Source organism: Nematolebias whitei, chromosome 13 (assembly GCF_014905685.2).
Source record: "Nematolebias whitei isolate Nwh7 chromosome 13, NemWhi1, whole genome shotgun sequence".
Taxonomy (NCBI): Eukaryota; Metazoa; Chordata; class Actinopteri; order Cyprinodontiformes; family Rivulidae; genus Nematolebias; species Nematolebias whitei.
The window spans coordinates 24,784,591-24,796,936 of record NC_056510.1 but is presented as its reverse complement, the minus strand read 5'-3'; the positions used below and the strand labels follow the sequence as shown (position 1 = coordinate 24,796,936).

Genomic DNA, 12,346 nt, shown 5'->3' with positions numbered 1-12,346 from the left:
AACTACTACTTACTACTATTCCTACTTTGCGGTTTTTCAATTCTCGTAGGGCTTCTGGGTATGGATCCCCCGTGATAATCGAGGGACTGATGTACTTCAAAACATTTATTTATTTTAATCTGAATCAGTAATAACATGTGAAATTCATCCATCCATTATCTTTACCCGTTTCTTCCTTTTTGGGTCACGGGGGTCACTGGTGCCCAAATCCAGCCATTGCTGTGCGAGAGGTGGGGGACACACTGGACAGATCTCCAGTCCATCACAGGGACACATAGAGACAACCAACCATTCACTCTCTCACTCACACCTAGGGACAATTTAGAGTTACCAATCAGCCTAACATGCGTGTTTATGGTCTGTGGGAGGAAATCCACATAGAGAACATGCAAACTCCACCCAAAAAGGCCCCCGGTCGGGATTTGAAGCAGGGCAGCCTGCTCGCTGAGGCAGCAGCTCTTACACGACCATGATGCCCCATTTGAAAGTCAGTGGATTTTAATACAGTATTTTTGTATTTTTAAATAAATCATGTAACATTATTGATCCTTAGATCTGCAGCATTTTGAACTGATCATCACATCTTACTCTTTTTAAACAAATCATTTTTCACATTAATTGCTTCTTTCAAGACCTCTACATCTGCGAATGCCTCAGAAAGACTGCTGTTTGCTCAAAGCTGCCTTTAACTCCCGGTGCTTTTCTGCCCGTCATGCCCTGCTAGGCAGGAAGTTAGCATTAAAGCTAAGGTGTTAACTGGTAAAGTGTCACTCCACATTGCAGCATTTTGCTCTCGTCGCCCCACATATGAGACACGCACACTTGCCTTTCACAACCATTTAAAAACCTCTTCCTCCCAATCACTAAGATCATAATATGTTTTCTTAAAATTTTCTGCCATTTTCCTTCTGTTCGGGAGACAAAAATAGCTGTGCCGTTCGTAGAGATTGCGGTGTGTCTGCACATGATTTTGACCTTTGACTCCAGAAAAGGTTGCTAAGCTGTATAAGTAAAACAATTTCTTTTAAAAGTTGTTATTGATTTTTCTCATATCAAATTTACATCATGCAAATGTTATTACTTATATTTAAAAACACACTAATATTGATCATTTTAGGTGGTGCTCTTTGATTATAAGTGTTATTTTTAGAATATGCCTCTCATGTGGTTCCTGCAGGTGACCAGCTGTTGGTGACCCCTGCAGTATAGCATCTATACTGTATATATGATGTGATAGTTTTTTTGTCTCATATGACAGTAATCACAAGTTCATAAGAAGACAATTTAAAATAAGGTGCTATCAAAAAGGGTCAAAGCACAATGTAAAGAAGAAAAAGAACGTCTTTAAATTTAAAAAAAATAAACATCCAGTTCATAGTTTCAATTCATGTCAATTTAATATTTATTATTTAACTTCTACTAAGCATTCCCCAACTAGTTAGTGAAAATCAATTACATTTTAAATAGTTCAAATAGTCCCCTAAAAATGTGGCTGGATCATTATATCATTTACAAAATTTGAGGTAATAGTAGAAATGACTTAAGCTTGTTTGTGGTTTTAAAATAGCCAGAACTGAGAGACTAAATTTACTTAAACACACCCTGCTCTTCATGTTTCACCTTAAAATAAACTACACTTACTCTGCAACCCTGAAATACTTTAGAGATGGTCTACGGGGGGTGGTGTCATGTGTGAGCTTAAATGTCTAAATGGCATTTCTGTAAAAAGTTTTCATTCAGCTTCCAAGAAAAGTTGTGGAAAAGCAGCAGGTGAGACTGTATGAATAGAATCACAGTGTAGGAGTTTAAATGACTGTAATTAAATAAAATAGTTTCATGTTCTTTTACTGCAAAGTTATTATTTTCCACTCACTCCTCACCACTACATTCATATACGTACATGTCTTAGCTGATTAACATCTCAAAAGCTTAAATAATATCTCAACTACAGCCCCAAACCTCCAATGAGTTGAAAAGGATGTTCTGTGGATGCATTCTCATCTACCTGCCAGCTGTACTCGAGTGCCTGACCACTGAGATCCTGGAAATAGCAGGAAACACGGCTCATGACAGCAGAAGGACAGGATCGTCCCTCGGGACCTACAGTTGGCTGTCCACAGCGATGAGGAGCTTGGCAGACTGCTGGGAGGAGTGGTCATCACTCTGTGAGGAGTTCTGCGCAGCATTCGGGCAGTCCTACAGCCTGGGGGAACCGAGAGGCCAGCCGAGTCTGGTTGGATGGATTGGACGGCATCTGCAGCCAGTTTCTTAGGATCCACTGTGGGATGGACCTTTACAAGAGATCCTTCCTGTCTACAGCCATCAGCATTTATAATATCTCTTAATGAAATGAGGATAATGAGTTACAACAACAAATAATTTCCCTTTGGGATTAATAAAGCATTTTTGAATTGAATTGAATTGAATTTAATTGAATTTCAACTGGAACCTTATGAAGTTTCCAAGAACATGTTGTCAGTAATAAAAGGAAAACCATTATTTGTGCATCTTGCTCTGCCCCCAGTGTGACCTGCAACCCCTCCCTCAAATTTCAAACTGGGGGAGAATGTTTTCAAGAGAACCTCCTGTTGCAAAGGTGTGCTTGAAGAAAATGGGAGCAAAATTCTAACCTAAAACTTTCCTCACATTCACTGGAACATCTCAGGTGTTCATTGGTGAAAACAACTTAAAGTGAAAGTTTTTTGGGGTTTTTTTAGAAGTGGGGTTCAGTAGAAAAGATGTGCATGTTTAGCATCTCAGCTGTTATAAATAGCTCTTTGAAAAGCCTGTTTTGGGAGAATGTAGTTTGTTTCTGGTCAGTTAATCAGATAATCAGGCAGAAAAACTGTATGATGTGGGCAATTATGAACTTTTAGAAATTAATCTTGAAAGAATGGATGCATTAATTAGAAGGATCTCAGGTTCCTTTCATCATATGAACTGATCACAAGAACTTGTTTTACATAAAAGTTTCTTTTGGTTGCTCCCTTCTTCAGGAGTCATCACAGGTGAACTTGGATGAAAGATTTGGGAATTGTTTTATGCTGGATGCCCTTTTTGACACAACCTAGGCTTGAACCTGCAACCTAAGGATCGCAAGACCGTGCACTGACCACCAAGCTACTGCAGCACCCAAGAACCTGACCTACAGGTCCTTCTAAAAAATTAGCATATTGTGATAAAGGTCATTATTTTCCATACTGTAATGATAAAAATGAAACTTTCATATATTTCAGATTCATTGCACACCAACTGAAATATTTCAGGTCTTTAATTGTTTTAATACTGATGATTATGGCATACAGCTCATGAAAACCCAAAATGCCTGTCCCAAATAATTAGCATATCATGAAAAGGTTCTCTAAACAAGTTATTAACCTAACCATCTGAATCAACGACATAACTCTAAACACCTGCAAAAGATTCCTGAGGCTTTTAAAAACTCCCAGCCTTGTTCATTACTCAAAACCGCAATCATGGGTAAGACTGCCGACCTGACTGCTGCCCAGAAGGCCATCATTGACACCCTCAAGCAAGAGGGTAAGACACAGAAAGAAATTCCTGAACGAATAGACTGTTCCCAGAGTGCTGTATCAAGGCACCTCAGTGCGAAGTCTGTGGGAAGGGAAAAGTGTGGCAGAAAACGCTGCACAACGAGAAGAGGTGACCGGACACTGAGGAGGATAGTAGAGAAGAACCGATTCCAGACCTTGGGGGACCTGCGGAAGCAGTGGACTGAGTCTGGAGTAGAAACATCCAGAGCCACCGTGCACAGGCGTGTGCAGGAAATGGGCTACAGGTGCCGCATTCCCCAGGTCAAGCCACTTTTGAACCAGAAACAGCGGCAGAAGCGCCTGACCTGGGCTACAGAGAAGCAGCACTGGACTGATGCTCAGTGGTCCAAAGTACTTTTTTTGGATGAAAGCAAATTTTGCATGTCATTCGGAAATCAAGGTGCCAGAGTCTGGAGGAAGACTGGGGAAATGCCAAAATGCCAGAAGTCCAGTGTGAAGCACCCACAGTCAGTGATGGTCTGGGGTGCCATGTCAGCTGCTGGTGTTGGTCCACTGTGTTTTATCAAGGGCAGGGTCAATGCAGCTAGCTATCAGGAGATTTTGGAGCACTTCATGCTTCCATCTGCTGAAAAGCTTTATGGAGATGAAGATTTCATTTTTCAGCACGACCTGGCACCTGCTCACAGTGCCAAAACCACTGGTAAATGGTTTACTGACCATGGTATTACTGTGCTCAATTGGCCTGCCAACTCTCCTGACCTGAACCCCATAGAGAAGCAGTGGGATATCGTGAAGAGAAAGTTGAGAGACGCAAGACCCAACACTCTGGATGAGTTTAAGGCTGCTATCGAAGCATCCTGGGCCTCCATAACACCTCAGCAGTGCCACAGGCTGATTGCCTCCATGCCACGCCGCATTGAAGCAGTCATTCATGCAAAAGGATTCCCGACCAAGTATTGAGTGCATAACTGAACATGATTATTTGAAGGTTGGCGTTTTTTGTATTAAAAACACTTGTCTTTCATTGGTTGGATGAAATGTGCTAATTTTTTGGGACAGGCAGTTTGGGTTTTCATGAGCTGTATTCCATAATCATCAGTATTAAAACAATTAAAGACCTGAAATATTTCAGTTCATGTGCAATGAATCTGAAATATATGAAAGTTTCATTTTTATCATTACATTATGGAAAATAATGACCTTTATCACAATATGCTAGTTTTTTGAGAAGGACCTGTATGTCCTTCTCCTCCATTGAGAAGGACATCAAAGAGGCTTAACATAATTATTATTGAGCTTTATTTAACCAGGCAAATCCCATTGAGATCACAGATTTCTTTTTCAAGGTAGGCCTGGGCTTGAAGGCAGCCTAAGATGCGCGCTTTTGGTCTGTGGGAGGAAACCGGAGTACCGGAAGAAAACCCACGCAAGCACGAGAAGAACATGCAAACTCCACAAAGAAAGACTCCAGGACCAACCGGGGATTGAACCCAGGACCTTCTTGCTGTGAGGCAACAGTTTTAACCACTGAGCCGTCATACTCCCGTATGAGTCTGATGCTGGAATTGGCACTCCTGTAGGGTTTTTTGTCCTTGAAATTGTGATGGGTAAGATTCTGGGCTAGGTACACATGTCAATATTCCCCTGTCATCCTGGTAATAACTGTATGCTACTGTTCACTAAAAGACATTTCTGGTGACCCTCACTGAATAATGATATTAAGGAGTTTGTTGCAGCCTGTCCAACTTGTGTCCAGTACAAAAGCAGCCACCAACCTTTAGCCAGGCTCCTCCAACAATTGCCTACTCCTGGTCATCCCTGGTCCTACAATGCAGTTGATTTCATCACAGGGTTACCTGTATCAGAAGGTAACAGTCATTGTCACCATCACTGACAGATCCTCCAAGGCTGCACACTTTGTTCCACTGTCCAAGCTCCCTTCTGCACTGGAGATGGCTCGACCCATGATTCTTCACGTGTTCCGTCTTCATGGCATAACCTGTGACACAGTCTCCAACAGAGGTCCCCAGTTCATCTCGCAGGTGGGGAAATATTTTTTCCCAAACTCTGGGAGCTTCATTTAGCCTTACTTCAGATTACCACCCCCAGTCAAATGGATTAACTGAGAGATGTAACCAGGATCTGGAAGCTGCCTGAACAATCCTTCCACTTGGTGTCAGCACTTACCTTGGACAGAATATGCGCGTAACTCTCTCGTTTTATCAGCTACTGGTTTGTCCCTGTTCAAAGTATCCTTGGAACATTATCTTCCTCTGTTCCTCAGCTAGTAGTCTGACATCTCAGTCCCTCAGTACAACATCATCTTTGCAAATATTGCAGAGTTTGATGGCAGATCAAAGAGGCCCACCTGCATATTGCCAAACAAAACAAACAGTTCACCGAGAGGCACACATCTTCAGCGCCTACCTAACAGGTAGGTATGGCTTTCCACCAGGGACATTAACATTAAAGACACTCCCAAGAAACTTGTCTTTAGGTTTATCTGTCCTTTCCCTATTGTGAAAATTATCAGCCCATCCACTGTCAGACTTAAGTTTCCTCCCTCCATGAGGATCCATTCCACATTCCATGTTTCACAAATTAAACCAACATCAGAGAGTCTGTTAAACCCTCCTTTCAGGCTCCCTCCACCCTCCGCCCCACCACCACAGAAGAGCAAGTCCTTGAAAGTCAGACTGCAAAGCAGCGAGGGACTACTGTACATCATAGAAGTTGGGTATTCCAGTACCTGGTGGACTGAGAGGGATATGGTCCTGAAGAGAGATCATTGGTCCCCAGGTCTTTCATCTTCAACTCCGGCCTAATCTCTTCCTTTTATCAGGCCCACTCCAAAAACGTTTTAAATTGGCTATTGGCGATTTTTGATAGAAGGATACCGCAGGATTCCAGTATTTTTTGTAACCACTTTCTTGCAGCCTGTGAGTGGCAGGGTGGAGCCATAACATCACAGCTGATTCTGTTCCTAGCTGACAAGCTTCTGGTATACTTAAGGAAGGACCTTCAGATCAGATCTTCTCTGCTGGAACATTATGCTACCAACTAGCAGTATAGTTACTGTCTAAGAAAATATATACTAACCTGTATATTTCCTTGTGCCTCCTAGTCCTGGCTATGTGGTTCCTCCTCATGAACATCACTCTCTTTGTACCTGCAAAGCAGAACCCCTCTGTGGAACCTCCTCCTGGACATCACCTTGTCACCTGCCTACAAACAACATCTCCGGATCAGACTCTGAGTTTCGTCACTCTGACTCATTCTACTCACCTTTCTAACCAAGTGCTTCACCCTCAACTCCAAGCCTGCTAAACATCCATCCATCCATTATCTTTTACCCACTTCTTCCATTTTGGGTCATGAGGGTCACCGGTGCCTATGTCCAGCAATCACTGTGTGAGGGGCGAGGGACATCCTGGACAGGTCGCAAGTCCATCACAGGGACACAAAGACAAACAACCATCCACTCTCTCACTCACACCTAGGGACAAATTAGAGTTACCAATTAGCCTAATATGCATGTTTTTGGTCTGTGGGAGGAAGCCCGGGTATCCGGAGAAAACCCACACATGCACGAGAGAACATGCAGACTCCACCCAGAAAGGCCCCCGGACCGGGATTTGATCCAGAGACCTGCTCGCTGAGAGGCAGCAGCTCTATCAGTTGCTCCACCGTGTTGCGCCTGCTAAACATACTGAAGAATTTAAGTAAGTAGTTGTAGCGCTTTGTCTGATGTAATATTTTTACTAAGATAATTACTTGTCCTCCATTCCCTTCCAGATTCTACCCAAACCCTTTGAGCACAGAAAATAAAGTCACTTACCTTTACTTGAACGTGTCAGTCTCTCTTCCTCAGTCCACACTACTCTGGGTACTAAAACATCATATTAGACATGATCATCAATTTTGCATTACACAGTTTTTCTGGTATAAATTTTCTGAATTTCTGTCTAGAAATGGGAGCCTGCATTGGAAGTGTTACATCTAGCTACTGCTGTTATTGGTGCTTTGCTAAAAAGAATTAAAAAATAAAAATGAATTATTGCTTAATGACAATGTAAAGCAAAACTAGTGGTGTTACAAAAGTTTAGAAAATATAGTTCACACAAATATCCATGATTTTTAAACATTATTGACAAATATAAAAATAATTATTACGTTGCATTACACACTGAGCAATATACATGCTGAAATTGTACAAATAAATATTAGTAATATGTGGTACTTTGGACATAACATAAAGAGTAGCAAGGTTTTTTTTCAAACAGATTGAAAAAAACAACATTTTATGTAATTTAATAATAAGCTTAAATTGCACACACACACACACACACACACACACCACCACCACCACCACCACCCTCTGTTTATCAACCAAAATTTATGATTTTACATGCTTGTGCATTGTACACATTTTATAATGTTTTGATTTAAACACTTCTGATGGTTTCAGTAGCCAACTTGCTTTGATTAGTATTCAAATTCCTTCAGTCTCATGGCTGCACAGGTACGTAACACACCACCCCCAAAATAAATACACACATGTTTAAAGAATAGACCAGCAGCCAATAAACACCTTCCCTCTCATTTAAAGTGTTGATAAGTGAAGCAGCCGCGCACTAATGAAGGTTCTCAGGTTTGTGTCAGACGTCAGGGAAACAGTGACGCACATCTGGCATCAATGAAGAAAACAATAACAGCTGATTTTTGAAGGTGAATGAGAGGGAACTGAATCAGCCACCATGAATTGAAAAATCCTTCACTGATAGCATGCTTTATAAAGATTAGTTCAGACAATTACTTTACAAAATTATTTTTCATCCGTTTTGGTTTTGACTCTTTGCGTTGTGTTCATGACATACTCAATGTATTCAAAGAAAATGCTTCAGAAAGCTGCTGAGAGCAGGTTGGAGTTGTTCATGAGGAAACAGGGTTTGCTTTTTCATATCTCTGTACAGCTGCAACAACTTGTATTTTACAGAGAGCTTTAAATCTCAGCGTGACTGTAAAAAACACAGATGTCAATCAAAGGCCTTGCGTCCTTGAAGGAAAGCATATCGCCCGCCGCCTTTCACGCCAGAGTTTTAGAGAAAAATCATCATTTTCTGAGAAAGTAATGGTAAATGGACTGTACTTATATAACTCCTTTAAATCTTATCAAAATACTCAAAGAGCTTTACTGTATATTACTATATCTATACAGAGATTAATCAGTGTTTTATCACATTCATACACAGATGGGACACACATCAGAGGCAACGAGGGGCTAAGTGTCTTCAGCATGTGGCTGCTGGTGGAACTGAACCCCCAACTCTCCCATTGGAGAACACCTACTCTAACCACTTAGCCACAGTCGCCCAGATGAAGGTGTTGTAGCTGTTTTGGTCCATCCTTGAAAGGAATATTATAAACAACGCTGTGCAGCATCATGAGATCATCTCAGCAACGTCCTCACCAAACGTTAGCTCAACATCTGGAACATGGAGTTTGGTCTGTTCTCTGTCAGTTTAGTTTTTCGGTGTTTTCTTGCTGCTTGTGTTTTATTTTGTCCCATATCGTTTTTTCATTTCTCCCTCTCTCAGTCTTCTCAGTATTTTTCCAGCCAGCCCTCATCTGTCCCCAATCAGAAATCACCCCAGGTGTTTATTTTTCCCTCGTTAGTGTCTCTTTAAATCCTAACAGTTTGTCCCTTGTCAGTGCTGTTCTGATGGTTTCCCATTCAGGTCTCTTGTTTTTCATGTGTGAGTATTTCCTTGAGTTTTTAGTTGTGAGTTTGCCTCGTCAGCCTTTGTGTTTTGGTTTTATGACTTCTTTTTTGTTTCTTTGTTTGTTTTTGCATTTAGGTTCTGCTCGTTCAGGAAACACAAAACTTGAGTTTTTGCCATTTTTGTGTCAGCTGATGTCAAACACAGCCATTCTTCCACTGACTCTAAAAAAAATGTCACTTAGTACAGGTAATGATTACCGTCTGCATGTTCTATTGGAATCTATCTAATGGTCGATATTTTGCTAACAGAGAATCAAGATTAACTGAAAAGTTGTTTAAAAAAATCAAGCAAAGATCTTGTGTAATGAGTAGCATGGAGCATGTGTTGTGAATGACTCTCCTGCCAGAACATATTAGGGAAGTGGTGGTGCAGAGGGTAGAGAAGATGGGCCTGTGATCGGAATGTCGCAGGATCAATTCCCGGTACCGTCAACATCAAAATATGGGTGGAAAAGGTGAAACATCCACACCTGACTCCACCCTCATTTGCCTCACTCTGAGCCCCTGAGCAAGGCCCTTAACCCCCACCATCTGCCCCCAAATAACTGGTCTCTCTTGAAAATGACTTCTCATGACTCAATGAAAAAAATGAATGAAAAAATGAAAAAAATTTAAATTTAAAAATTAAAAAAAATGTATATACATATACGTGTGTGCATGTGTGTAAAATTGACTAATAGCCTTTTCTGTGTGTTCTAATTTCAGTTAGCTGTTGCGGCCATTTTAAAATGGTTGGTTCCAACAGTTATTCAGATGCTCATCTAATTATTTACTGAAAGTTTCATTACACCCCATCCATTGGCTCATGAGATATTTTGCTAACAGACCTGCTGAGTCAAGTTCAAATAATTATTGGCAAATTTAGAATTAAAGATCTCATGCAGTTTATGTAGCTAAACTTTAGGTGATAATCTTTCAAATGATCGAGGCATTTCCATTATTTTTCTGCGGTCATTTTAAATTGATGTGACTCAAAAGTGAGGTTCACATCCAAAGATTCATTTCTGCAAGTTGTGTTAAGATCAGCCCTGTGCTTCATGAAATGCTTTTGGTAACAGACGCACGCGCGCGCGCAGGAGAAACATAATCCGCCCTCATCTTTCAGGGACGGAAGATAAATTAATAAATAAAATGTCTCATTCATGCCTTTTGAAAGACATTGTTCTTATCAAACCACTGAGTTACACCTTGTTTTTATCTGTTCACCTGATCTTTGAGAGGAAGTAACGCACAGCCGTGTTCCCTTTTGATGTCTCCAAGAATAGTTTTCCCTTTTACTTCCTAAATGTTATTAATTGTTGAATAAAACTCATTTTGACGCCGCAGAAGCATGACATCATGTCAAAGCTTAATGTTCTCTTTCTTATTTGGTGTTGATTCCAGCATGCTCTTACCTCCGTGCCTGGCGCGCTGTGGAATGAGGCGCGCGGACTCGTTGCCATAAGAGATGTTCAGTGTCTCCTCTGAGCTCACGGAGGTCTCGTTTAGCTCAAAAACATCCATCTCTGTCACCTAAATGTTTCCTAATGTGGTCGAATCGAGCAAAAAGTTAAATAAATCTTCACTCCAACTTTTTTGTTAGACTCTGTTGAGCATCCGGAGTGGAAAAAATAAATACAAATCACTGGACTCCAACAGCCACAGTCCACTTGTGAATAATGAAGAAAAAAAAGCAAGCAAGGATTAAAAAAAAAAAATGCTGATAGATTTCTGTCTGTTTTATTTCCGTTAGTAAAGATGCGTCCTGCTCAGGATGTGCGCGCTCTGGCGCAATGCTGCGCTTTTTGCCAAACGGCCTGAATGAAGAGAGCGAGTGAGCGCAGGGGAGAGAGGACTTCTAATACCATGCAGAGTGGGGGGGGGGGGGGGGTGTCTTTCTGTTTACCACCCACCACTCACATTGAATCTTTAATAAAAGCACGATGCTGCACGGTGCTCAAGTTTATGTTCAATTTCTGGTGTAATTTTCTACACCTAAAATGTTGAGCAACTTCCTAAACAGGAACATAAATCCCTCTTCAAAACATAATGGACATGCAAATGATTTTTATTCTGATATCTCAATGTCATGTTTATTCTCGTCCAAATAAATAATGTAAAATAAAGACGGTTCACTGCTGAGGAATCTGTTCGGCCGAGGTGTTTTCACACAGCCTGCTTCAGGTATTAAGCTCCTCGTGCGCCGGCACGAATTTGATTTGCAGCTTGATGGAGTTGTTTGCAGATCTATTTGACAGCAGGATGGTTTCCGCCTTATTTAATGTGTGCTGATCTGATAAAAGCTGATGAAGCGCTATCATAGACTCACTGCTGCCCTCGTGCGGTGAGTAAGGGCATTACATCAGAGAACATCTGTGAGACCTGACTGAAATCCAAAAAAGTTCAATCTGGTCCTCTGGACATTCAAAAAAAAAAAAAAAAAAAAAATAAAAAACATCTTTTTGAATGTCCAGAGGACCAGATTGAACTTTTTTGGACTTTTCTACCTGGATTATTGAGCATGCATCAGGATACCTGACTGAAATATTCTTGATTGAAAGTGTTTTTCTTGGAAAGTTGGATATTAAAAAAACACTTTCAAGAGTAAATCAGTTTGTTTTTCAAATAGACTGACAAGAAAAATCGTCCTCTTGACATTAGTGTCAGAAAACAGTCGATTCGTGGCCTGTTTAATCTTTCTGAGGGCTCTCCAGAAGAGTTCTCTGAAGAGACTCAGCCCTGATGTGCAGTTAATGACTTACTATAGTCTAATCTTCTAACACGATCCTCTAAAAACAGGAAAAGTGACATCTTTTTGGAGTTCATTCATAAAAATTTGGGGAATAAGTTGAAAAATGAACAGCAGGAGAGTAAATGATCAGCTTTGTTTGTTCAGTTGTAAATTTATGTAAAATGCAAATCAGAAGATTTTGATGCAATTCATTTAGTTAAAAGAATCACACAGAAATACACAGAAAAATAAAAACATACACAACCACCAAACAAGGTCATTTTTATTTAATTGAAAATAAAAAATACAAATAATAATGTATATATGTATATATATATG

At 40.6% G+C, this 12,346-nt stretch overlaps 1 protein-coding gene across 1 annotated transcript in view; it reads right to left on the bottom strand.

Moving 5' to 3' along the window:
- Window positions 1-10,800, bottom strand: part of LOC119418889 (cholecystokinin receptor) — a 54,498-nt gene extending 43,698 nt beyond the window's left edge. The window contains exon 1 of the mRNA XM_037686182.1: window positions 10,692-10,800. Coding sequence (XP_037542110.1) covers window positions 10,692-10,800 — 109 coding nt within the window. The remainder of the gene's footprint in view (window positions 1-10,691) is intronic.
- Between the last annotated feature and the right edge of the window lie 1,546 nt (window positions 10,801-12,346).